Here is a 27,597-nt window from a genome sequence, read left to right on the forward strand (position 1 = left end):
TACAGTAATGTCAAGTATCCACATCACAGTGTAACTGGTTATAAGATCTAACACTTGCTCTTCAAGAATTGTGCAGGTGAGTAAGAGTGCAGGGTTCAGTAGACATCGCACTTTACAATGGCTGCATGCTTTTCCAAAAATACATGAACTTAATACTCGCGTGTTCATTCGTGGTGACTTTATTATTATTTTACTTGTAAATAGAAGCTTTAAAAATGGATCTTCATGTCTGCGTACCGCACAATCCTTTTGTACCCAGCAAACTCCAGCACTGCAAGAGTCCAATGCTGCCAGAGTCAGGCTTTGTTTCCTTTGCTTTTGCCCTCGGGTGGTAGGACGGGTGCAGCCCCAATATCCACAGTAATGTTAACATACAGACGATACTTCTTCTTTCCCAAGAGTTTGTATTCCAAAGAATTCATCCCATCATCTCTCCACGTTTTTTTAGTGTTCAGTTCAGCAGGCCTAGAGGGGAAAGTAAAGGGGGAATTATGTGAGGCAGGGACAGTAGAGAGATAAAAATGCTAATCAGATACCAATGTTACAGGTCTAGGTTTTTCAGCAGAGATGAAGAGGAAGTTTTCTAGCGCTATGAAACGTGAATAGATAGGCGAATTCTTGCAAAGAAAAACTTCCCAAGTAGGAGGTGCCTCACCCAGGAATGTGCTATTAAGCACATGAGGCTCTTTCGGGAAATTTGGTGGCAGACTGAATGCCTTCACAAGCAGAGCCTTCAATACCAAAAAGGCCAGGTGCAGCCAAAGAGCGGCATAGTTTTCAATCTATCTGAGTGCTATGAACCGAGGGCAGTCCAGTAATCTGCTTGGTGTGCCTCTGAGCATATACAGTATCTCTCAGCTCAAAGCAGCCACAACAGCGAAGGCTGAGAAGAGTTTCTGTGTCAGATGATGTAGCTGATAGGCACCTCTGCTGTTCATTTATCTCCATTCTAGTAGAGCTGCTGGAATGCCTCAACTCTGGCTGTTGGGGAGATGTTTATCAATAAGATATTTAAATATTTTGCTCCATCCTGCTGGTAGTTGCATTGATAAACAATGAATTTGAGGTGCCAAAGACTGTAAGTCTCTACTACTTAAATATATATCCTGGCTCAAGGGTGAGGGTGTGGTTTGATCTGGTGCGGATGCAATGTGTTACAAGCCCTGTCTGCCAGGAAGTGTAGTGCACATAAAACCGGTCATGGAAAGAAGAAAATCTGTATTCACCTTTTAAGGTTCTGTACACGTTCAGCAGCTTGTCCATAGTCTATCATTTTGTAATGCCCAACATAAAGTGGAACGCGATCTATTCCCATTCCTGCAATAGCAATCCTTTTGAAGTGAAGAGATGGTGAAAATGTTAATTTACAAGCATAAGTACATGCATTTCAGAACATTTCTCCATAAAAATGGCAAAATCAAGGCAGACAGCAACAAAGGTGAAATGGTTAGGACTGGCATATTCTAAGGGTTCATGATTGTCAATTATTTTCTGTCTAGCAGTGACACAGACACAAGATGGCTGGATAATTTGCTCTTGGTGGGTGGAATTATATAAGATCAGGCCAGCCGTTTTCTTTCTTGTCCTACCTTGGGTGCATTGCTCTGCCTCTGCTCAAAAATGGCTCACAAAACCCGAAATAACAGATTTTAGCACCAGCCTCCACTCTGTATCAGGGTTAGGGTTAGGAAACCAATTCTTTGAAGTTCAATCTGATGAGCTTCAATGCGGTTCCTTAGAAATGGTTTTTCCTTTTTTTGAAAGGGGGGGGCAGGCATATGAGTAACATTGTCTTAATATAACCACATATGCTGACAATGGCTTCACGGCCTCAGTGGCCAGTATGAAAGCCTATCAGGCTGGTGATGCTGTGTCAGATTTCTCTGCTTCAAATGCACTGGGCCAAAGTGAGAACTGCAGTTATCAAGTCTACATTCCAAAATACTTTCCCATCTGCTATTCTGCACTATTTTAAATTATTTATCATTCATTAACAATTTTTTAAAGAAGGAATTAGAGAAGGGGGTCTTTGGTTTCACAACAATTATTAGGCACCATAGAATCACAGGAGGAGATCCTCAGGAATGGTAATTAATAACAATAAAATGGACAAATAGGGAGCATGAAGGGCACAAAAACAATTTGGCATCACACTAGAGTTAGTCAATGTTAACACATTTTTAACAACTAGAAAAATGGGGGGGGGGATAATTCTGCCTTTCAACAAAAATCAACAAATTTGGGGACATCTTGAGGGGCACAAAACATGGGGCGGGGAGGCCTGGATACTGCCCACAGGTTAGTCACCTTTACTTTGAACAGCGGTTAGAACAAAGTGTTCCATTTACATTTTTATATTCTGTCAACAGTGTTTGGGAACAGAAAAACGCCCGGGAAAGATGAACAGAAATTTCACAAGACTTTGCCACATTCATGTTTGATAGGGCTGATCTTTGCTCAAACTAGCAACTGGCTGACATTCAATTCAACGCCCAGTAAGAAACCACCTTGTCACCTTGCAGCCCCCTGTACACATCCCAATCTAAAGTCTTTTTAACTGTCTGCAAAGGCTTGTATGGGTGCCCTTTTATCTCAGACAGCAATCTTCTACCCTTTATCATAAACTGCTTTGGAAATTCCTAAGCAGCTTGTCACATGGTACAAGGAGTTTGGATTTAAAAGCAAACAAACAACAGAGTGAAAATTTCTGTTCCCTGCAGTGCAGCTTCAGGCTTGTTTATAGATTCTTGCACCGTAGAGCCCTGTCCTTGGAATAGCAGCCTTCAGAGGACGGTTTTCAAATGTTCTGCCATTTCAGCCAACTTTTCTCACACTTTTCTAACTAAAGGTGCAAAGCAGTGCTTCTTTGAATGGAAAACACATTCCACACGCAAAAGGGCACCTTTAAATCCAACCTATCAAATGAAGTAATTACCAACCACTTTCTGAACAGAGGTCCTATTGAGCGATGGAGAGCTCTCACATCATTCTTTTAAGCAGGCACAACTTAACTGTTGTTATGTTTGAATTTATCACAACCTTTTTCAACGCCTGTTCCTCAATAGTACCTTTCAGCAATGTCATCATCTTCACCATCTTTGTCCCAGAAGGTATTTGGAAACCCATTTATCTTCATGTAATGCTCTGGGGTCAAAGCAATTACACCACCAAAAAAGGACCAGTATGGGAAACTACAAAGAAAAATAAACCTAGATCAGTTTACCGAGAAAAACAAATATTGCACTGCACTGTGGAAAGCAAAGAGTACATGCGTCTGGCACAACAAACTAGAATACTTTATTTTTCTTTGGTCCTACATGGAGCATCAGGACACAATGACTTTCACATTCATGTAAGTTTAGTGCTCCTGATGCTGTACCAGAAGTGTTGTGAAGACAGGGAGTATTAGTTCTGGAAAAAGTTCAAGACTTCAGTATGCTTAAAAACATACCTTCCAAGTTTCTTCTCTCTTACATCTCAATGTTAAGGCCATGATTTAAGCATGCTTAGAAGTAAGAAAATACCAGAAAACAGTTTTTCCTTGCAACAGAAGCAAAGCACTTTGGAATGTGCTTCCAATAAACACCAGGAAGGCACTTGCAGTATTGGCACTTACACACCTGCTTAAAACTCATCAGCGTTCCTGAAGGGTGCTGTGTTGATGTATTAGGCTTATCTAATGTATTTTCTACTTGTTTTATGAAGAACATTTTATTGTTGATTGTATGCTTCTCACTGGCACATTTTTTTCTAAAGGTTTGTTGTATTTGCAAATAAAAATAAATTGCAAATAAATTCAATGGGACTTACAATCCCAAGTTCAAAGTGCCATACAAAAGAAGCGCATGCAGGAGAACACCTGTGTGGTTTTATGCTCCGTACCCTAATCCATATGCACACAATGTTAGAAGGGGAAAAGGAGTAGACATATTCTATCCAATTGCTTCATAAAAAATGAAATTGCCAGAACCTGCAAAACTGCTGGTTGACTGCAAAGCACTTGGCCCAGTGTTAACCCTTAGAATTTTTAAACAATTATTATTTAATAAATTCATTTTCATTTGTACTATTTGCATTTTTGTACTACTTGTGTTACATTTCTTCTCCTCTCTCCTGCCCGCCCCCAGCCAATGGTAATATTATGGTTTATGGACCTAGTATACCTTTTCCTTAGGATATTTATTACCTGTAGTATAACTTGTCAATAGCAGTGGACAGTTGTTTGGGGAAATAATCATCACAGGCATAAACATTATAATCATTCTCTGGAATGAGGTCCACATCATGCAGAAGCAGGCAGTCCCAGTCATCGTCTTTCATGGCCTCGCGGACTCCAACGTTAAGAAGCTTTGCTCGGTTAAATGGGCCACTTCCAGCCTGAAAAGAGAAAACGAAAATCAGCCTTAGAACACAATGATGAATTGGTTAGAGGGTGCTCATAATATATTGTGTTGCTTTTGTGACACTGAGATATTCGGCATGCTTGGCGTATCAATCAGTTGTTGAAGAAACTAGTTTGCAGTCCAGCAACTGTGAGGAAAGACAAAATTAGTGGTTAGGAAGGGATCGCCACCTCACACAAGCAGCTGGACTATGGGATGAGAGATAAGGAGGCTAAAATAAGGGTGAAGAATAGCTATTAAGTAAAGAAGAACATGAAGAAAGGTAAGTGGAGAATGAGGATCTGAGGAAATGGAAGAAGCAAAATGGAGCTAATAATCACTGGACCAAGATTGCCAGCATTTCAGGACTGGAATTTCATGCAATATGTTAACAGCCGTAAAGTGAAGTTTACATGGTTAATAATGAGTGTGATGACCACAAAATTTGTAACATACAAGCCTGATATCAATTGTACACATTCACACCTAGAAATGAAAAACAACTAATTAACTCCTCCACAAATGGCCTTCTCCTCAGTACTTCCCTTTTGTTTCTGATCTTTACATGTGATTTTATTTTTTATTTTTTAAACTCCCCAGCAGATCACATTATTTTCATAGAAACATCCATAAGAAGAGTTTGAACTAAGCAGCACTCATAGCATGTACTCCATCTGGCATAAAAGCAGCATGGCTGATTAGAAGATTAACCACTTGCAATTTAGAAAGCAGCAGCATCCTTGACATTTCAACTTCTTTCTCCACAGAAGATTCTACGTAAAGCAGATTTTGATTTTATGAGGAGCACTTTATAGACAGCCGTATATCGAAACTGCAGGCACACTCCCATATTCTGTACTTATCTGACAACCTTTGCGTTAGCTCATTTTATTTAAAAAAAACATGTTAAAGAGACTTGCAGTGTGCCTTTGGTTTGGCTTACCTGATGAATCAAGTAGATACAGTAGTTAATCTGCTGACGCTGAAGGAAGGGATGAAGATAATAGAGGAAGTGCTGCAAGTGTTTCTCGTGATTCTTGTGTGGCACAATGACAGCAGTTTTGTAGCGAGCCACACAATGTGGAGGGCTGTAGTGACCACCTGACTGGACATACGGGTTTTTGCTGATGATCATTTCTTCACTGGGTAGTGTGTCAAATGTGACGGCTAAGGGTCCAACTGTATGAGAAGAAGGGTTAAGTGGGTGAGTTTCAGAATAAGTTATTCATGGAGATAAAGTCTCCTACGAGGATGGTTGGTAGAGCACAGGTGCTGATTTAAACATTTTTCTTCTACAAGAATGAGTGTGGGAGGCTCTGGATGAGCTCAGACATAACTGACTAAACCACTAATTAGCATTAGGAGAGCAAGCCTTTGCAAGCCTCAGGCCTGTGCATTTCCCCTCTCCTCTGATAAAGATGCAGAGGAGATTAGAGGCTTCTACTTCCATTTAAGATTAACTGGTTTAGCATTCTGTCCAAACCCTAAACTATGGCTAAACTAAACTAAAGCAAGCCAGCTTCATAAGAGTACAATTTGATTTGCAGCTTGCCTGAGCTTAGATGTCCCCAGCAAGCTGCTGGTAGTTTAAAATGAATGCTTCTTTGCACTTGTGCAAGGATGAGTGCATGATCCCAAGGCTCATCCAAACAAGGCCATTATGTTAGAACGCAAAATCAATTAGGGACAGGCACAAATCAGCCAATCCCTTGCAATAAGAAGCTAGTCAACTGCTTTCTTACAAACTCTAGGTGGTTTTTAAATTCCAGCATGTTTTTATATAAGTACTTCACAGAAAATATATTTAATTGTGGAATCAGTACTTAATTTGTCTTTAAACAGCAAGAGCTATTAAGTATACAATGCAGCTTCCTTGGGTCAGTGGGGTCATAGCGATTCAATTAACATTTTTAAATTAAAAGTGTTCCATTTTCACAATCAATAGCAGCCTTGAAACCAGAGGCTGGTATAAAGCTATACATTGACCAACTCTATTTACTATTCTGAGGGACTGATCCTTCTTATGCCAAGGGAACACCAATTGCTATGCCAGCACGCAGTTGAATATGACATTGCACCAGCACAGCAAGGACACTACAACTAAATTGCATATATAAGCTGGTATAGAGTGAAGGAGGAAAGGATTTACTGCAGACTAGTATATCCCCATACTCTAATCCTGTATAGAACAAACGTTGGTTCCTTTAACTCAAGCAGATCCAATGATTGCACCTGTACAAGGAAGAAATGGAAAACAAGAAGAGCATACAGTGGTACCTCGGGTTACAGACACTTCAGGTTACAGACTCTGCTAACCCAGAAATAGTACCTCGGGTTAAGAACGTTGCTTCAGGATGAGAACAGAAATCGCGTGGCGGCGGTAGCGGGAGGCCCCAATAGCTAAAGTGGTACCTTAGGTTAAGAACAGTTTCAGGTTAAGAACGGACCTCCAGAACAAATTAAGTTCTTAACCTGAGGTTCCACTGTACTGTGTGACTTCCTTCATGCATCCACAGGAGACAGACCACACTGGGACAAGCACTGCGAGTAACAACCCCTGGCCACACTGTTTGTTGATCTCTTTTAACAGCTGAATAAATCACATACAGCACGATTTCTGTTCTCATCCTGAAGCAAAGTTCTTAACCTGAAGCACTATTTCTGGGTTAGCAGAATCTGTAACCTGAAGCGTATGTAACCTGAAGCATATGTAACCTGAGGTACCACTGTAATTAGAATGGTCTGGAAAATAAGAATAAGTTATGCAGAACAAGGATTAAAAGGTTCAAGATATTCAGTTGGCTTCATGGGGAGGAAAAGGGTAGGAGGAGAGCATAGGAAGTCAAACCACACTTACTTAAGGCATATAAAATTAAAGTTAACATACCAAATAATAATAATAATCCCGTGCCCATCTGAGTGGGTTGCCCCAGCCACTCTGGGCAGCTTCCAACAAACTCTCTAAACTAGGAGGGATCAGATCTGCTGATTCAAGGGGAAAAGGCAATTACAGTTCTCAGTAATAGTAATGGCAGGGGAGGACTTTGGTAATATGGTGCCCTGGGCAAGAACAGAATTTGGCACACCCAATATTCCTTATCTTCACAATAATTCCTTTTAGTGCTGTTGCTTTTAAAATGGATCTTCTCAGTTGGTGCCTGTATAAATATAGGTTTTATTATCATTATTATTATTTTGCGCCCCCTCAGCTCAGCGTCCTGTGCAAAGGAACAGCCTGCACCACACTACAATCCAGAATTGGTTATAGCCATGGTTGGTGCAGAAGACTTCATTGGTAACTAAGCAGATTATACTATGATTCAATCATAGGTACACTCATCTTCTCAAAAAGCAGCACAGCCTATTACAAACCTTACCCTTCAAGAATATGGAAATGAAGTTATTTCTTCTCACTACTAATGAGGACCCTAGACATTTACTGCATACAAAAGCAAAGAACACCATCTCTTCCACAACCTGACTACACTATTTGGATTGAGTCAGCTATTACTTTTTTTTCCTAGACAAGGGCTGAAAGATTGACAGTGTCACTTTTTCAAGTGTGTGAATTTCATTACTGCAAATCTACTGCTTTCCCATCAGGAGTCACAGAATGGCAACTATACTTTGTCTGGCTCCTATTTGCTGATATTGCCACTGCCGCACAGAATGATTTACACAAGCTTTATCAAAACCAAATGAACGCTGCCTAGGATATAGTACCATCACAACTCCCACTCATTTCACCTTATAATATTGGCTTGATCAGAATGTAATGAGAAGAGAGAAGAAATGGGGAACTTATAGTCCTCCAAATGTTGCTGAACCACAACTCAGGTCATATCTGATGGGAGGACTGGGACTGATGGGAGTTTGAGTCCAAGTCAGCATGCTTTTGCTAACCATAGTTAAGATTAAACACAATTTGGGTTTGGATGACACAGCAAGCTGGAGGTTATTTGAAAACAGTAATAAACAATTCTGAACTCGCCGTCATGTGGAAAAAACACAAGCCAAGGGTGATGACTTTGCTGCAAAGAACGAATTGGTCAACTGAAATCATAGTGATGTTGGGTGATGGACAGCTGAGAGGCCTGCCAGAGCTGGGTGGGAAAACAAGGAATCGGCCTGTCAACCAGATCCTGTTCCCTACTCCTGTGTTAGACTATGGCGAGCATTATGTCAAAACCAGTCCAGCAGTAAGAAAAACAGGCATTGGAATAGACAACGCAAGCACAAGAGCCAGTTCCCTACCCCTGTGCTAAACTATGGTTTGGCCTTATGTCAAAACCAGTACAGCAGTAAGAAAAACAGTCATTGGAGCAGATAATGCAAGCGCAAATCCAGAGTCAGGCAGTTATTCAGAAGTAGTTACTGAAAAAGATTAAGTTTTTAAAAATAGCAACATGCAAGATAAGAGGTACTGGATGCTAATATCTAGCACACTGAAAAACATCTTAAGATGAACAGCAATTGTTAAAAAGGATAGCTACTTATAGCAAAGGACGCGGGTGGCGCCTAGGACTTGCCGATCGTATGGTCGGCGGTTCGAATCCCCGCAGCGGGGTGAGCTCCCGTCGTTCGGTCCCAGCTCCTGCCCACCTAGCAGTTCAAAAGCACTCTTGAGTGCAAGTAGATAAATAGGTACCGCTTTATAGCGGGAAGGTAAACGGCGTTTCCGTGTGCTGCTCTGGTGCTGGCTCGCCAGAGCAGCTTCGTCACGCTGGCCACATGACCCGGAAGTGTCTCCGGACAGCGCTGGCCCCCGGCCTCTTAAGTGAGATGGGTGCACAACCCTAGAGTCGGACACGACTGGCCCGTACGGGCAGGGGTACCTTTACCTTTACTTATAGCAAAAGCAACTGCTTCCAATGGAGGATTAATATAGGAAAGTAATGCAAAAAGAACACAATCCTACAACCCAAAATACAAAAGCAAGTTCACCAGCCATAGGGTTTCTTAAATTTCAACAACAAAGGCAAAAAGTTAAAAGGACAATCAAAATCTCTTGTCAGACTAATGTGGACTGAGTCTCAAATGCCTTATGTATAAAAAGTCCAAGTGTTGGGCAACATTTTTGTCAGATGAGATTAAGATACAGTACACCAATGGAGCTTTGCTCATGAGGTAGCTTAATAATAATAATAATAATAATAATAATAATAATAATAATTTATTTATACCCCGCCTATCTGGCTGAGTTTCCCCAGCCACTCTGGGCGGCTCCCAATCAAATGTTAAAAACAGTACAGCATTAAATATTAAAAACTTCCCTAAACAGGGCTGCCTTTAATAGCAAAGCAATACAAAGTCAGATCATTGACTGCCCCTGTAGCATACAGCTATCACCTGGAAGAAGGGAACAGTTGCTAAACCTGTCCCCCAGGCATAGCTTGAAATGCCTGAATATAAATTTGTCTGCTTTTGTGCCTGCATTTTGAGGATATAAAACTGAAATCACTCCTGAAGTAAACTGCCTTACTTTCATTAGTAATGCATAATTGGGGTGGGGGCAGTAAATACACACAGTACAGTACTGCCTTTCTGATAAAGTCAAAACTTCTTTTACTGATTTAACAACACAAAATGTATAATTTATTACCTAATTAGCATATGAAAATTGTATTATCATATAATCGTAGAGTTGGAAGGGACCCAAGGGTCATCTAGTCCAACCCCCTGCAATGCAGGAATCTCAGCTAAAGCATCCATGGCAGATGACCACCCAACCTCCGCTTAAAATCCTCCAAAGAAGGAGAGTCTGCAACCTCCAGAGGGAGACTGTTCCACAGTCAAACAGCTCAAACACATGGGTCCACTGGAAGGTCATCCAATATCAAATCAATGTTTCCTGTAGTAGCCAAGGTTCTCTTAGCACAACAAACCAACCATTTATCAAACACATAACAAAGACAATCCCCAGCCAGTCAAGGACAGAAACAAAAGTAGTTGATATAGCTACAGGTTTTTATGATGCTGTTTGTTGACTCAAAAAAGGAAGTACATACATTGTTTAATGGATATCCTGCAATTCCAGCACTAGAAAATACAAGCCAACAGGTGTAATTTCCCATCAAAATTCTATATTCTAAAAGAATGATATAATATTTGAAATTAATGCTACTACGAAAGATGCTTTCACACATCGGTCTCAGTATAATAACTATCCCACATACAGGTAAAGCAATCCTAAAACCCAATCAGCTTAACTGGAGAGATAGAATGCAGCAGGTTTCCCTCTACCCAGTCCTGGCAGTGTGGGGTGTGCTCTGTGAACAAGGTGGATCCCACTGCACCCAGCTGAGGTTCTTATGGAGCCTTAGTCAGTCCAGCTACTACCAATGGGCCTGATCCAGGCCCCTCTGCAACACCAGCCAGGAGCTGGCACAGTGAAAACTGGAAATTTTACTGTGTGTGTATCCCTCCTTATCCCTGAGCAGTACAACCAGGAAATGGAAGAGATGGTGGCTCCACTACTTCATGCAGCCCTGCTGCTCCTAAGTGCGAGTTAGGATCACAGCCAAATACAGCTTTCATGTGCAACTCAAATCATTAGGATGCATTACCAACATCAACCTGCAACAATACATACCCAATATTGGTGACTCAGTGCAGTACCGCATATTTGCCTTATCAGGAGCAGGAGTGAACAAACTGAGATTTGTATAGACATCCTCTGTTTTTGAATAGTCCAATGGGCGAGGTAGCGGAAAAGAAGTCCGATATACAGTTGAATTGCTGCCTCGGTACAGGATCAAGATGAATATTGCTTGAAAGATTATCAAAAAAAGCAGAAAGCAGGGATTTTCTACTCGAGAAAGGGACATTTTCTTTACAAAAGCCATACTTAGGCTAAACACTTAATTCTTCAAGACACACCGACATTTTAACTTCATGGGTACAGTGCAGTGGAACAGTAAATGTTCTCGATGGGCAGCTGAATAAGGGAGCTAGCATCTTTGGAAAATGCCCAAAGTTCTCACAGGATATAATGCAACCTATATTATTATTGCAGATCAAACATCTTAGATTTCGAACATCTTCTGTGCATCTTTATCCATTCTTCTATTATTCAATCTGCAATTAAAATGAGAAAAGCAATGAAAAGGTGCTAACAATACATTTGACTTCTAACTGGATATAATGGCATATAAACTATAACTAGGAATACTGTTTTAAAACTAACAATTGTTTGACCTCTTCCGTGTTAGGTGGTCCCAGGTTCATCTGGTGTCTCCGGTCAAAAGCAGCTCAGGTAACATGACTATGAAAGCCCTCTGCCAGAAGCTTAGAGAACAGCCACCAGTTCAGCTTGTACAAGCAAATATAACCAATACTGTACTAGCAAGTGAATGAAAGGCAGCTTGATGAAACTGAGTTAGACAGATAAAAGGGCTGACAGCAGAAGCAAAGTGGGAGGACTGTGACTTTCAATTCATTTACGTATTTAATTTATATAAATGTATGAGCATTTATTGGAGGCAATTCATAATCACCTGTTTCCCACTTGCCACTGTGGAGTCAAACAGTTTCAAAATGCTGGCATTACGTTTTGGTGCAGATCCTGATCTCCACACTTCAGATTAAATTCTGGTTTTTTAGCCAATAAATTTTCTTTACATTACTGAAATTCTTGTTTCAGGAGAAAGATTAACCCAAGCATAATTATTCCATATCATACAATAGGATCTAAAGCAATATTGCAATGTAGAGTACTCCTATTCAGGGTTCTAGTCAGTTGACCAGGCCCTCTTTCAGGAATCGGAATAAACTATTTCTCCTCCCAACCCGAAGTTTTATGTTTCTCTTTTCCAACTGAGACTCAGCATTCTTTGGCAGCTAAGCATAAGTCAGTCAGTGTGTTTGCCTGGATTTAAAATTTTAGAAACTGTGAAGCCCAGGCTTCCAATTCAGTGAGAAATTCAAATATATTCAATACTTTCTTAATTATTTATCAAACCTAAAGTTGTTTTGCTGCTTTAACAATACAAAATACACAATTTAACACTTAATTAGTATAATATTATACTTATTTGGCATTTTTCTTAATTTTACAAAGCAATGCTATGTATACTTATTCAGAAGAACAGCCCATTTTGCAAAGTGCACGTAAATGCAGTATACGACTGGACCCTTACTTTTGTACAAGCAAATATAACCAATACTGTACAGTACTAGCAAGTGAATGAGAGGCAGACTGCAGCACCCTATGCTACTTAAAACACAGGTGTCTTAATTTTTACCACCTGGGACACAGGCAAATAAAACTTGAAAATAGAAATTACAAATGTTGTAGTAAACAAACAAACAAAATGTATTACTTGGGAAGAAACCGCACTGCATACTCACAATATTAAGGACTGGCAGCATATTTGGGTATCAAGATAAACTTGCAACAACAATGAAAACACTGAGCACACCTTGCATGAGTGCTCACAGGAATTATCATTTTCTAACACAGTAAAATAGATTGTTCTACATAAAACCATTACAAAATGTGTTTTAAGTAAACTGTTGTCCTCATCCGGAAGAAAAAAAAGAATTATTAATAATATACAGTGGTACCTCGGGTTACATACGCTTCAGGTTACATACGCTTCAGGTTACAGACTCCGCTAACCCAGAAATAGTGCTTCAGGTTAAGAACTTTGCTTCAGGATGAGAACAGAAATTGTGCTCCGGCGGCGTGGCAGCAGCAGGAGGCCCCATTAGCTAAAGTGGTGCTTCAGGTTAAGAACAGTTTCAGGTTAAGTACGGACCGCCGGAACGAATTAAGTACTTAATCCAAGGTACCACTGTATTTTCTCATTGCTGTTCTCACATATTGTCATTTTTATTGGCTAAGCAATTGTACTTTATGGCCTTTCTTGCTGTTATATGAATTATTATGGCAGCTGGGTGTTTTGAACTACTTGAATATAATCCCAGTAGTGCAAGAGTTTCAGTGTGGTTCACTGCTAGCTGGTTAACTCTCTCCATTCATCTGAGAACAGGTGTTCTTTCAACCAGACAGGGAAAGTTGAATGTAATTTGATCTGGCACTCAAACATGTCCTAGGTCACTGAAACGAGAATGACTGTTCTTTCAAATGGTCTTTGACTCTCAGGGTTTTCAAAATCCAGAACGCAATGTCCTTGAAGCACAGGGGAAATACTCAGTTGATCTTATAGAACAGTATAGCACACTATTAGAATATCTCATGCCTGAACCCCAGATACTGTTTTTAATATCAGGAGTCAGTCATGGAACATGGGGGTGGGGAGGAAATCAGACAGATCGACACAAAGACTTTCAACCATATGCAGAGACTTTTCACAACCGCTGAGAACCAGCAGGATTGGTGGGGACATCTTAAAAGGAGGTAAAAGAGCCCTGCCATCTCACCTTTTTCATAGAAATTCGTTCATATATTTTTTTTCAAAATATGGTCCAGCCCCCCAGAACGTCTGAGTGAGCCGGCCCCCTGTTGAAAAAGTTTGCTGACCCCTGGCCTACACTCTACAACAGAATGGAATAAACTTTCTACTGACAGAAAATGTAAAGTGGGGGGGACGGACGGACGGAGAGATAGGAGAAAATCACAAGGGGTAAGAAGTTGGCTTCCCACCTCAACCTCTACCCACACAGAGCAGTCTTGAGCATATTTTTCTCTCAGAAGTGGCACTTCTAAGTGTCCTTAGCAGTCCCGCCATAATGTGGTGCCTTGGGGGGGGGGGAAGCTTCAGAAGAGTGTCAAGCAAGCCCCTGAACTGTGCCAACGGAAGGCAAAATAGAGAAATAAGAGGAGAGGCCAGCAATCAATCTACAGCAGGGGTCAGCAAACCTTTTCAGCAGGGGGCCGGTCCACCGTCCCTCAGACCTTGTGGGGGGCCGGACTATTTTTTTTTTGAGGGGGGGATATGAATGAATTCCTATGCCCCACAAATAACCCAGAGATGCATTTGAAATAAAAGCAAACATTCTACTCATGTAAAAACACCAGGCAGGCCCCACAAATCACCCAGAGATGCATTTTAAATAAAAGGACACATTCTACTCATGTAAAAACACGCTGATTCCCAGCCCGTCCACGGGCCGGATTTAGAAGGCGATTGGGCCAGATCCAGCCCCCAGGCCTTAGTTTGCCTACCAATGATCTACAGTATTGTGCAAAACAGGGAGCTTGCGCATTCACACTGGAAGCCATTTTTGGATCTTCCATTAGGCCCGGGTAAAGCTGAGTGAGAGCTTCCTATTGAACACAACTGAGAACCTCGGGATTTTACCATAGCAGTGAATCAGTAATCCTCTAGCCGGTGGGGCAGGAAGGATTTTCTTCTAACCTGTATGCTTGCTATGGTGGCTATTTCATCATGACATCCTGCCTTGACCCTGTTCGTACACTGCTTTGTGAGTCCTCAAAAAGTGACTAAAGCTGCTTTTAAATAGCGAACCCCTCACAGGGCTTTTGCAACTCGGATCTTCTTCTACGTGTGTGTGTGGCAGTGGGGGAACCCCTTATTAATTTATTTCTCACAAACATGGGCATAGCCAAATTAATCAAAATCAATACAAATCTGAAGTCCCCCACCCTTACAAAAGTCAGCCCCCACTAGCAAAAATCCTGGCTATGCCATTTTTTAAAATCGCGTACCAAGGCCAGTAACACAGCCTGTTATCCCCACAATGTGCGTCTGAGAGGGATTAAGTCATACGTATGACAGTTTGGACTCCTTTATTATCATTATTATTGCCAACCAGAACTGTGACGTTTCGCATTTTTCCTCTGAGGAGAAAACAACCGCGGGGGGTGAGGGTGGAAAAGGAGGGTTGAGAAGCGGACACAGCAGCGCTGGCAGAGGCGGGGTAAATTTAACTTAACCCCCACCCCCACAAAAACCACCCCTCAAAAGTTGAAGCGCAAAGTCCCATCATCGCCTTACAATTCGCCCCGCAGCCCAAATCCAGGGCTGAATCCCGCGCCTTGAAATGTCTCACACCCAGCAAGACCCGAGTTAAGAAAAGCTACTCCGTGTTTGTGTGTGGAGACCGAGGGCGAAGCGAAAACCCCTCGATTGAGCTTTCGGTGCCGGTAGTAGGCGACCGTCCCTCACCCCTATCTGCCCGTTTGCTTGTTTATACAAGTATTTTTTAATTATTATTTTAAAGGCTGCAGTCGAGGAGACTTTGGAGAGTCGCTTAACTCACTCTACGGGACGAAGGGCAACTTTATATGTCTTGACTTCTTCCCCAGCCCCCGGCCTGCTTGGGTTCCCGGCCCCAACCCGCCACCTCTTGACGGTTCACACGAAGCCCCGTTCCCTCCCCCCCCCCAAACCCACCCCGCTTCTCAGAGAAGCCTGACGAGCGAACAGGTGCCGCCGCCGCCGAGGGCGAGAGATGGGGCTGCTCACCTGTCCGCCTGAGAGAACGCGCGTGTGCAACACTTCCGTCCAGGGGGCTGTCGTCGGGACCCGCCCACCTCCTCACTTCATCCCCGTGTTTTTTTTGCATAACAAGGGTTTCTAGGACTACAGCTCCCGAGATGCAACTAGCGTCACGCCTAGGCCCTCTCGGTGGGGTTAGCGTTGCATGCTGGGAATCGGAGTCCACTAAGGCTCCTGCCTTGCTGTAGTCTACGGAGAAGGAATCGGCGCCTGTCAGACGGAGTCTGTCTGTCTGTCTGTCTGTCTCTCTCTCTCTCTCTCTCTCTCCCGCCCCCGCGCGCTCGCTCGCAGAACTGACTCCTCTTCAAGCGAATCCTTCCCTCTCGTTCTCTAAAGAGCAGGGAAGAGATTAAAATCTGAGAAGAAAATAATATTTAATACAAAAGCAGCAGCACAGTGTCAAAGTGGACGAAAGAGCTCTGCTGGATAGGAGCAAAGGCTGATCTCTCCCTATCCACCTTCTGCACCTCATACATAATTTTATATCACATTCATGCCACATACTTGTTCCCCCCCCCCCTTCTTATCTAAAAAGCCTCAGATGCAAAAGGCCCTTAAAAACCATTTCCCCTCCCCATAGGCTCCACATTATATTGGCTGCCCCGTTTTGCAACTTTCGTTGTGTGTTGCAAAACATAAGAGATATAAGTGACACAGCTCTCGGGGCTGTTACAGAGTGAGAGTATCGACATTTCATAGCAGACATAACAATTCATTTTGTGCCTTTACATTAAAAGGAAAAGTTGAGAAGCAGCAAAAGCATCAGAATGACGAGTAGATGTGGCTGTCAGCTTCCACTACATTTATAGACATACTAATATTGTTTTTAAATATCATCACTATCAATTATTAAAACCAAGTTTACCAGTTAATTTTTAAAATGTGGCTTTATTTGGTAGGTTCAAGCTTAATATATTGCTGTCTTAAACCTCTTTGGGTTGATTCCACTATCTCACCAGTTTTGCTAGTTCTAATATACACCACCAACCTTTGGATTTTGGGACCTAAGTGCTGTATTCAGGAATGAGACAGATCTGCTAGGTTAGCCCAAGGCCACAGAGACTGCACATGGCACAGTAAACTTACTGACGCAAAGCAGGTCTGAGTCTGTCAGAAAGAAGGGTAGTCTGTGCTCGATGAAATCCTTCACCAGAACATTTTACAGATACGTTTTCAAGCTAGATCCCAATACTCAGTCCAATTTAGAAGGTCTGCTGCCATTGAAGCAAAGCAGCATTCTGAAAGCAAAGTTTAAGAGAATGGACAAGGGTAGTTTATCCAGAGAAGAGGGTCTGCATTATAGGAAGGTCTCTCGGGAGATGTGTAAGGTAATGGAACAGTAGCCATAAGACAGGGAACATCTTTTCAGATATTGTTCTGTGTAGAAAGTATACTACACACATTCTCCAAGGATCTCAAGGTAGCATTCAATGCATCATTCCTCCCCCTCCATTTTTATCCTCACAGCCCATCCTATAAGGTGGGCTGAGAAAAGTTGGTGACTAGCTCAAATTCTCCCAGTGTGTCTGATGGGTGAGTGGTGATTTGAGCCTTGGTCTCCTTGGATCTATTCTGACACTGTTACTACTGCGCCAGCACCAAAGGGAGGGGCAGTCTACATGAATTCATTTTAATGTCCGAAATAAGCCTCTGCGCATAAAGATTTGTGTGTGTAGGCATCTCTCCATTCTATCTGAAACTGTGCCATTCTTTCTACACCAAATAACTTTTGAATAGGAGCTACGTGATGATGCAAATCAAGAAGAAAGGGTGCAGAAGGAGAGAAACAAGAACCCCATGGAAAAGGAGGTGGGAAGTTGACAAAAATAAGAGAAAAGACGGAATGGTGTTTTTATTGTATTTCTTTAAAAAATGTTGAAACTTAATAAAAAAAAAATTAAATAGCCAAATCAATCACCTTTCCACATGAGGCTGAAATTTGACTTGCAACTGTTTTGCAATGCAAATGAGAAACTGGCATTGGGCAAAATGCTCATTCAAATGACAAGTGTATTTCCTCGTTCTACTCTGCTTTAACAGCAATCATTCATTTACAAATAGACAGGCAGATCAAGCCACATGCTTTGTTTTTTAAGCCACAGGATGTAATGCACACATTGTAGGACTAAGCACCATGAAATCAGTGGAACTTGCTGTGGGTGGATGAGGAACAAGAATAAGTTTGGGCTGCCAGAATGTCAACACACACACCACCACCACCAATTTTTAAGTAGTACTTCTTTTCATCCATAAGAGCTGAATGCTTTTATTTTTAAAGTAAAAGTAGAGTGAGGGCACAAACTTGCAGCCCCAGACAGCTTCACTGCTAATTTGACTCTTGGTCATAAATCCCCTGCTGTTCTTTGATGGGTGCACCTCAAAACCAAGAAACTTGTGTAATGAAGAAGCATGAAGAACCTGCACGAATCCTCATAACTAACTTTTTAATAAAACATGGCCATTTCTAGATAGCTGTAATCGGCAGTCTAGACAGGAGGATAGCACACAATTCTCAAGGTGCTCTTCTACACAGAACGACCTAGCTTCAGACTGCTTAATCAAACATTGAAGCAAACGGGAACATTTGTTGCAAGCAATAACCCCCTTTTTATTGGTCCCCAGGAACTGTCAGCCAAGAAGAGTCAGACTCAGATGGTTTCCATCTTAGCCCATGTAAATAGAAAGATTGGAGGCTGAACAAACAAACATGGCCTAAAGCAAATGCCCCTGTTACTCCAATGTGAACACACACAAAAATGTTTTGATCCTGTTTTGGTTTTCAGAGAAATCCAGCCTTCGTTAAATGTAATTAATATCCATTAAGGCTCTCCCAAATGCTATGCCAATATAAAAACAGTGTTGTCAAATGGACAAAACGTTACACTTTAAGCTAGGAAGCCTCTGCGGTTGATGTTGCATAATTTTGGGAAATCATGTCCAAAGAATCAGATGTTGGTGTGCATATGTGTGTTTGAGGCCTTCAGAGTGGTGGGTGAACAAAGGTAGGGTGCTTTTGTTTTTGTCAGGAGAAGTGGGAATGTTCGGATTCCTTTGCTTCTGTGTGACACCATTTCTTTATACCTTTTGTGGGCGTGTGAGGGCCTGGGGGTACAAAACATGGAAATTGGAAGGCAGGCAGCTGGGTGGGTGAAATGTACTCTGAGAAAACCTTCTGTTTTGTGGAGTTTATATCAGTTTGTAATAAAAACTGTCAGTCATCGGGTGCGTCTGTCAGTGCTTGCCTGGCTATATATCCTTTGTTCACACCCCAGGTCACACCTGACAGGCTGGTTCAAACTTCCCTTACAGAGCTAGATTGGACGGCTCCCACGGCCAATCAGATTACTACATTCTAAAGTCCTACCTGCCTGTTATTCTAGGATTAAAGCTCCAGATACAACAGTGGGTGACAAGCAGGAGCAGCTGCAGAAGGTTGAACAGACCTGGCAAAGCCTCAAAACATGTTGACAGCATCTCTGTGGTTTGCTTCCTTTTTCCTATTGCCTGATGTTTATCAGCAGTATCACTGCAGACACTGCTTCCTGAATCCAGTTTCATTTCTTTCCTTGTTAGGGCGTATGGCAGCCCTAACAAATAGTAATAATAAATAAGTACTGTGCTGGATCTAGACACATCAAAGAAGCATTTCAGTTAAACGCGTTGTAAATTTAAACAGGGAAAACAGGTACAGAAATAAATGGGACCCCACATTGCCATCTGGTGGTACACTGTTATATCACACATAAAAGTAAAGGTAAAGGACCCCTGATAGTTTGGTTGTTTTTTTAAAAAAATATTTTTATTAACAACTTCAACATACAAACTATCAAAACATATCATATTCAATATTTTCCGCCCTTTTCCCCACCCCCTTCTAACCCTCCCTCCCCAAGACTTCCCTCAGCTCCTCTCTCTGATTTCTCAGCACATATTATTTTCTGCATGTTATAAAATTATACATATCCTTACGTTATCCATCTATCATGTTATCAACCAATAAATTTGTGTATGTTTATTTGAACCCTTCCAAGGAGTCCAGTTCATTTTGTTTTCTTTTTAGATAATTTGTGAAAAGCTCCCATTCTTTCTTAAAGTCACACTTGTCCTTGTCCCGCAGTTTGTATGTCAATTTCGTCAGTTCTGCATAACTCATCAATTTTTCTTGCCACTGTTCTTTTGTTGGGATTTCCTCATTCTTCCATCCTTGTGCTATCAAGACTCTTGCCACTGTTGTGGCATACATAAATAAATTCTTTATTTTTCTTGGCAGGTCTTGTCCTAGAATCCCTAACAGAAATGCTTCTGGTTTTTAAACATTTCTTTCAGTTCATTGTATATCACTTCCCAAAAAATTTTCATTTCTCTACATTCTCACCACATATTATAGAAAGTCCCTTCTTTTTCTTTACATTTCCAACATGTGTTTGACCTGGTTTTGTACATTTTTGCTATCTGTACTGGTGTAACATACCATCTATACATCATTTTCATGTAATTTTCTTTGATAAGAGAACAATATGTAAATTTCAGATTTACTTTCCACAATTTTCCCCAGTCCTCAAATTGTATATTATGCCCTATATCTTGTGTCCACTTGATCATAACTGACTTGACCTCCTCATCTTTTGTTTCCCATTCTAGCAAAATACTATATGCTTTCCTCAGCAGCTTCACTTCTTCTTCTATCACTTCCTTTTGAAATCTAGAAGTTGTATAACTAAACCCTTTCTTGTTGTCTTCCTTGTACATCTCATGTAGTTGTCTGTAATGTAACCAACTCTAAAAATGGTCTTTTATTTCCTCATAATCTTTTAATTTCCATTTTCCTTCTTGATCGTTCAGCAAATCTCTGTATGTAGGCCATTTCTCCTTTTTACCAAGCGGTTTGAGCAACGAAGCTTCAGTTGGTGATAGCCACCATGGTGTTTTTTGTTCTAATAGATCCTTATATCTCTCCCACACCCTCATTAATGATCTCCTAATTATATGATTATAAAACCCTTTGTGAACTTTTCCTTTCCCATACCATAAATATGCATGCCATCCAAATCTATTATCATGGCCTTCCAAATCTAATGCCTCTTCCTTTTCTAGTTATCCAGTCCCTAATCCAGACCAAACACGCAGCCTCATAGTACAATTTAAGGTCTGGGAGGGCAAACCCACCTCTTTCTTTTATATCTGTAAGTATCTTATGTTTAATCCTTGGCCTTTTGCCCCCCCCCCCCAACTTAGAAATATCCTTTTGCCATTTTTTGAGGCAGTCATCTTTCACCATTACTGGGACTGTCTGAAAGAGAAAGAGCATTTCTGGCAATACATTCATTTTTATCGTTGCTATTTTTCCGAGTAGGGAGAGGTTCATTCTACTCCATATTTCTAAATTCCTTTTTATCTCAGACCACACTTTTTCACAGTCGTCTTTATACACATTTATATTTCTTGCTGTTAACCATATCCCTAAGTATTTTACTTTTTTATGGATTTCTATCTCAATACTTTGCTTCGGCTCCCTTTTCTCTTCTTCATTTTACTAATAGCTTAGTTTTATTTTTATTTAATTTAAATCCTGCCACTTCCCCAAATTCTTGAATCTTTTCTATCATTCTAGGAAGAGAATTTTTTGGATCCTCCACCGTAATTACTAAGTCATCAGCATATGCTTTCAATTTAAATTCACCTTTTTCAGTTTTTACACCTATAATCTCTTTATCTGCTCTTATATTATATTTCTTGCAAGTACTTCCAGAACCAGAATGAACAACAGTGGTGACAGCGGGCATCCTTGTTTAGTTCCTTTTTGCATCTTGTACTCCTCCGTTATCACCTGATTTACAATTAGCTTGGCCTCTTGTTCTGAATATATTGCTTCTATTCCTTTTAAAAAATTAGATCCACAATTAATTTCTTCAAGCAATTTTTTTCATGAAATCCCAAGAAACATTATCAAAAGCTTTTTCAGCATCTATAAATATCATTGCTGCTTTCTTTTCATTTTTTACCTCCAGGTATTCTATTACATTCAAAATATTTCTTATATTCTCTTTCATTTGTCTACCTGGAAGCAATCCTACCTAATCTTGATGTATATACTCCCTTAATATTTTTAATCTCATTCATCAGATCTTTGAATGGATTTACCAGCTGTTACTTAATTTTTTATAATATTTTGCCATTAATCCATCTGAGGACACCTGACAGTTAAGTCTAGTCACGAACGACTCTGGGGTTGCGGTGCTCATCTCGCTTTACTGAACGAGGGAGCCGATGTTTGTCCACAGGCAGTTTTTCCAGGTCATGTGACCAGCATGACTAAGCCACTTCTGGTGAAACCAGAGCAGCGTACAGAAATGCTGTTTACCTTCCTGCCAGAACGGTACTTATTTATCTACTTGCACTTTGACTTGCTTTTGAACTGCTTGGTTGGCAGGAGCTGGGAATAAGCAATGGGAGTTCACCCTGTCGCAGGGATTCGAACTGCCAACCTTCTGATTGGCAAGCCCTAGGCTCAGTGGGCCCTAGGCCCACAGTGCCACTTGCTTGGCACATACAACACATATAAATCACTTGTTTTTCACCAGTCTAGCTGAATCCCCTGATTAGGATCATAAGATCTAAGTTGTTCATGTCTGTGAAATTCTCTCCATCTGTTGAAGTGAATCTTCAGCCTGCTCACCCCTTGCTAATTAATTGTGGATATTCTGGAAATAAACATGCTGAACTACCACTATCAGATCTAATCTGGACCTCTTGTACCATCACCTTGTAAGCGTCTAGTCACAGTCATTATAGTCAGGTTCCCAGTCAGCCTTCATAATAGCTCTATACTGGTTTCATTAATATGAGCATTTGAGTCTCAGATCATTCCATGTACTCAAGACCTTTTCCTTTATTTTCCAGGTTTTAAATTGTAAGTGTGTGGAGGGGTACTGTGTTATAAATTTGTAAACTGCACTGGTAGTGGGTTCCAAATACTTTAATAAATAAACAAACATTTTGCCTAGAATCCCACTGACTTCAGCTCCGTAAACCTAGTGGGGAATGGGAGAAATCACAAAACTGCACAAAAATGGGGTGGTATTCTGAAGCTGAGGCTCCAATACTTTGGCTCCTCATGAGAAGAGAAGACTCCTTGGAAAAGACCCTGATGTTGGGAAAGATTGAGAGCACAAGGAGAAGGGGACGACAGAGGACAAGATGGTTGGACAGTGTTCTTGAAGCTGCGAACATAAGTTTGACCAAACTGTGGGAGGCAGTGGAAGACAGGAGTGCCTGGCGTGCTCTGGTCCATGGGGTCATGAAGAGTCGGACACGACTAAACAACAAACATTCTTTTGAATGTCTGAATAGGGCTTTGAATGGCTAAACAGTAGTGCTGAAATAAAAGCTGACTTTGATTAAAAGGGTGTGGCTCCAGAGTCCCTAAAAGTGATTATGCTAATAAAATGAAGCAGATATACTATTGTTTGTATTAAGTTGTTGTGGAGTTAAGACAATGGTCCATCCTCTATTTAAACCACGTCCCTCCAGATCTAAAATGGTACTATATATTAAATAGGCTGCAACCCTGTGCATGCTTATTAAATTTCTGGGGAAAGGTGCATAGGTTTCACTGTTAAGTTCCTTTTTAGACTGCTTTGTTTTCATCCTTCCCATCCTTTCAAATCCCAATTAAACAGGCATAGTTTTCTCAATCCAAACTGAAGTTCTTATCAAGGTCACAGGTTTCCTTTTTAAATGCAGATTTATTTATTTATTGGTCTTCTTGAACTAAAAGTTGACTTGATAGCTTTTTAAAAGCTACAACTATCTCCATTGAAGCATGCCAAGGGTACGGTAGCTATTCTGAGTATCATCTGAGCTTAGCTGCAGAGCAGGGTGGGTGAGGGAAATGACAATGTTAGACTGACTAAGCACCATGCATGAAGCTATCTTCACAGCCAAAGGTCCGTCTTTCTCATTTTCACGCATCTGCCTCAGAAATTAAACCAGTGCATTTTTTTCCTAAACGCAGCTAAATACAATCTTCAACAGAGCTTGAAATTAAGTTTGTGCAAAGGATTGTGGATATCTGAAGGAGGTATCAGCATTCCTCCCCCACATATATTCTTGAAATATAATTTCTCTTTGAATCAGTCTTGAAGTAGATGAGAGAATCAGCAACAACAAAAATACATCATACCATTTAATAACTTAAGATGCATTGCATTGTCTCTTTTTGTCTTCTTATTGATTTCCCGATTACACCTCCATCCTTGGATCTGTGAATCCGTATTTGCCTTCATTACCCAGTCCTGGCTTTTCCGTCCTCGTGTGCCAAACCAAGACCTACGGAGAGAATGTGCACCTTATTAGGATGTCATGGCTGAACCTGAAGGCAAATATTGGCAAATATGCATGGCAGCCATCCGTGAAGCCTCTGGAACATATACATCTGAACAGAACTATACTGTCTGAACAGAAAAATCTCTGGAACATGTATACATTGATAGGAGCTGCAAGCCTTGTTGGAAGGGCATGTTGATACTGCTCTTTCTATTAATGAATTAATGAATTAAATGGATATTCTGCCCTTTGTCACAAGATCTCAGGGCGGTTCACAGAATAAAATATAAGATAAAAACACCAAGTAAATAATTAAAACAAAACACAAAACAAAGCAAAAACCTTCCCTTTTAAAAGATGAAACAAAACAAAAAAAACCCCAATTAAATAACAATCATTCCTACTAATGTGGGATTCATCTGAGTTGAGGTAATTTTAATCTGTTTTAGTTTTTTAACTGTGTACTTAAATTAGGTTTGTAATTTTATTTTATTGCTTATCTTTCTGTAAACTGCTTTGAGGTGGGTTTTTATTTTATTTTTTTACAATCAAGCAGAATATGAAACAAACCAACGAACAATTCCATGAGCACTGACCCCTTTGTAACCAAACAACCCCCATATTTGCACAAGAGGGAGGGGGAACGGAGGGCTTGGCGGAACCCCAGTGTTTGGGAACACCCCAAATGAAGCCTAAGCACACTCTGTAGCCACAGAATGTTGAGCCATAAGACATTTCATAAAATATCAGTAAAACTTTAATGTTCATTGCAGTCAGATGCTAAAACATGCTGGAAACACTCAGCAGTAGGTGCCTACCCAGTGGCAGACCTTGGTGTCTCAAATGTCATTGGCACCCCTGTGGGTGACGCCAAAATCCAGTCCTAACCCCCCGCCTTCCGTTGGATGTCATAGTTATGGCACCATCTGCGGTACCCCAGAAGCTCTGTGCCCAATGCAACAGAACTGGACGCTCTCCCCCAAATCCACCTTTGGCCTGCATAATCTCAAATGAGAGGCACCTTCCATGGTGGAAGTGGATGGCGGGGTGTGCGGGAAGGCTGTTGCACAAACATTTTGGCCATGCTAACCTTTGTGCAGTTGGCAGCTCTGGGCTCCAGTTCATCCATCGTAACCAGATCCTTCAGCAGGCTAGTTTCTTGGTAACCTCCTTTCACTCCATCCAGCTTGAAAGTGGCCTGAGGCTTCTCCAGGATCAGCCTGAGGCTGATGGCAAAGCCAGCCATGTCGATGGCAAAGGGCCGCTTAGGGTCGTATGCGACCTTCCAGCCCACCACTTTGCCTGCCGGGCTCAGCTTTAGGGACTCGTACCTGAGGCCCCCAGCAAAGGCGACTGGCCAGACGGACACCTTCTTTGTGTAGCGCATCTGCTTGTCAGAAAGAAAACAAAATTGTGATGGCCGTTCCTCTGAGAATTCCTCAAGCATTCCACTTTGATTCCTCCTACTTCCCTTCTATGCACCCACCTTCTGAAAAGCCCGACAGGTTAATGGGCACAGCAATAGCGTTGTAAAAAATGGTAGCACAAACAGCACAATCCTAACCATGTCTACTTGGAAATAAATCCCATTGAATCCAATGGGGGTATGCGCCCAAGGCTAGGACAAGTGCTCTACCACTGAGCTCCAGCACCTCCCCTTTGTCATCGGCTTGGCACCTCTTCCTATCCACCCCAATAACGCTGTCCACTATGGCTAGGCAATGCACTCAACCAATGTGCCTCAATCATGGACCCCAAAGATGAAACCACCCTAAACTCGAGTCTCATACCTCTTCAAAGATCTCTAGGCTGTAGGTGTTGTCATCATCAGCAAAGTAGACCACACCCTCTGGTGGTGGTGTGGTGCTGAAATTCTCCCTCAGCCAATGCAGTCCAAGATTCCTCTGCAACGTGCCCCTCGGTTTCTGAGATGGGAGCCAGAAAGGGTTCTTCAGACTCTTAGGCGTCTCAACGTTCAGGTGCGTAAAATTGATCCCTATCTTCTCCAGCAGATTGGATACTAGGTTGGTCCTTCTGGGAGCGTCTTCCACCACCACCCAGTGGAGGTTCTGCACGTGGAGGAAAGTATTGGCCAGACGGGTCAGCTCAGCCTTCTGCACTGGCCGGCTGTAGGTAGGGGTGATCACAAAGATGGCAGGCAGAGCCTCTGACCATGGGGGAGGCCTGGAGTACACATAGCTCCCGATTACTTTTGGAGCTGCCCCAACAGCCGGCTGCTGAGCACATGATGAGAGTCCATCCTCCCTCGCGAGTGGTGTGCTATTATTGAAGAGAGATTTGGCCTTCACGTTTTCATCTGTTTCCTCTAAGGCAAGTCGAATAGAGAGAATAAATCATAAAACACCCACTGCAGTGCCACCAAGACCTTCATCACATTCACATTTGTATTTTAATTATCCCTGAGCACTGTAATTGCAATGGGGTAAAAAGAAGCTCTTTGTAAGGCTGGGCTTGGTGCACTTACTTCTCAGAAGGTTGAGGTAGCGGGTAGTTGGGTACTGATGCAACAGTGTAAGAAGAAGCCCCCATGGCAACACAATCAGAAGTGTAGTGAGAAGGTTACGTCTCCTCAGCATGCTGCAGAGATGTCCCACTGCCTGGGCATCTCCCTACATTTCAGAACAAAGTGGTGGTGGGAGTTATGAAAGTGTATGGATAAATATAATGACACTTGGAACGCACTTGTAAAATTATAATGACTTGTTAATAATTATATACTGGTCGGAATAACAGCATTACTTATATACATAAATATCGTATTGTATTACAGTCCCCCCCCCATTTATTATTTCATTTGCATTTTCAAAAACAGGAACAGGGAGCATACTTAGCCCCTTCCCTCTCCCTGTTCCACTTACAACTTCGTACCAAATACAACATGTATACATATACCATATGACTTCCCTTCCACCCTTATCCTGGTTCCTTTGCTTTTCTACTACTCTATGTAATCCACATCTTTTTAATCATCCAGTTTGTTATCTATTAAAAACTCTATTTCATCTCTGCTAGATTTACTAAAGTCCTGCTAAGCTATGTATTGTTTATACTGGTTCTTAAAAATTTTCAAGAAACATTATCCATTCCTCTTTTTTTACTTATCTTCATTTTCTCTTATCCTGTACACCAGACCAGCCAGTTTGGCATATTGAAACATTTTACACATTTGGAAATTCATGACAAAACTGCTAGAACAAATTAGAAGTGGTTCTAAATTTCTAAAAGGAATAGCAGCGATTTACTCAGAACAAAAAGCAAAATTAATTATAAATCAGGTGAAAACGGATGACTGTAAGATCCAAAAAGGAACGAGACAAGGATGCCCTTTATCACCCTTATTGTTCATCCTGGTACTGGAAGTACTTGCCAAGAGCAGACAAAGAGATTATAGGTGTAAAAACTGGGAAAAGCGAATTTAAGTTAAAAGCATATGCAGATGATTT

The 27,597-nt window shown here is 41.4% G+C and overlaps 2 protein-coding genes across 4 annotated transcripts; both read right to left on the reverse strand.

Annotated features, from left to right (window-relative positions):
* Positions 1-163: 163 nt before the first annotated feature.
* Positions 164-15,931, reverse strand: LOC308476512 (beta-1,4-galactosyltransferase 3-like). Of its 2 annotated transcripts, none has more exons than XM_081004194.1 (7): positions 15,776-15,931; positions 10,975-11,459; positions 5,326-5,561; positions 4,187-4,377; positions 3,069-3,191; positions 1,227-1,331; positions 164-465 (listed from the first exon to the last, which is right to left on the reverse strand). In XM_081004194.1, exons 2-7 carry the CDS (start codon positions 11,225-11,227, stop codon positions 297-299), a joined length of 1,077 nt encoding a protein of 358 aa, XP_080860320.1. In that variant the 5' UTR covers positions 11,228-11,459; positions 15,776-15,931; the 3' UTR covers positions 164-296. The 2 variants fall into 2 exon arrangements, with proteins under 2 accessions (XP_080860320.1, XP_080860321.1); XM_081004195.1 differs by lacking the exon at positions 15,776-15,931 and adding an exon at positions 15,704-15,758.
* A 3,795-nt stretch (positions 15,932-19,726) lies between these two features.
* Positions 19,727-27,312, reverse strand: LOC308476518 (galactosylgalactosylxylosylprotein 3-beta-glucuronosyltransferase 1-like). 2 transcript variants are annotated; one of them, XR_013985922.1, is made up of 5 exons: positions 26,619-27,312; positions 25,924-26,459; positions 25,224-25,520; positions 23,991-24,136; positions 19,727-20,035 (listed from the first exon to the last, which is right to left on the reverse strand). XR_013985922.1 is itself a non-coding variant. In XM_081004203.1 (4 exons), exons 1-4 carry the CDS (start codon positions 26,728-26,730, stop codon positions 24,050-24,052), a joined length of 1,032 nt encoding a protein of 343 aa, XP_080860329.1. In that variant the 5' UTR covers positions 26,731-27,312; the 3' UTR covers positions 23,126-24,049. The 2 variants fall into 2 exon arrangements, 1 of the variants encoding a protein (XP_080860329.1); XM_081004203.1 differs by lacking the exon at positions 19,727-20,035 and having other exon boundaries at positions 23,126-24,136.
* Positions 27,313-27,597: the final 285 nt, after the last annotated feature.

The sequence above is a fragment of the Podarcis pityusensis genome (genome assembly GCF_964106645.2).
Source record: "Podarcis pityusensis genome assembly, chromosome: 4".
Lineage (NCBI taxonomy): Eukaryota > Metazoa > Chordata > Lepidosauria > Squamata > Lacertidae > Podarcis > Podarcis pityusensis.

Bases quoted from the DNA above. Each gene is read 5' to 3' on its own strand.
- LOC308476512 (XM_081004194.1), bottom strand. From the start codon at position 11,227: ATGGCTTTTGTAAAGAAAATGTCCCTTTCTCGAGTAGAAAATCCCTGC. The intron at 5,562-10,974 runs GTATGTATTGTT...CTTCTCATACAG, and splicing joins CACTGAGTCACCAATATTGG to TTGGACCCTTAGCCGTCACA. The intron at 4,378-5,325 runs GTAAGCCAAACC...TTCTCTTTTCAG, and splicing joins GTATCTACTTGATTCATCAG to GCTGGAAGTGGCCCATTTAA.
- LOC308476518 (XM_081004203.1), bottom strand. From the start codon at position 26,730: ATGCTGAGGAGACGTAACCTTCTCACTACACTTCTGATTGTGTTGCCA. The intron at 26,460-26,618 runs GTAAGTGCACCA...GACTTGCCTTAG, and splicing joins CTACCTCAACCTTCTGAGAA to AGGAAACAGATGAAAACGTG. The intron at 24,137-25,223 runs GTTAGCATGGCC...TTCTCTCCGTAG, and splicing joins GAGCTGCCAACTGCACAAAG to GTCTTGGTTTGGCACACGAG.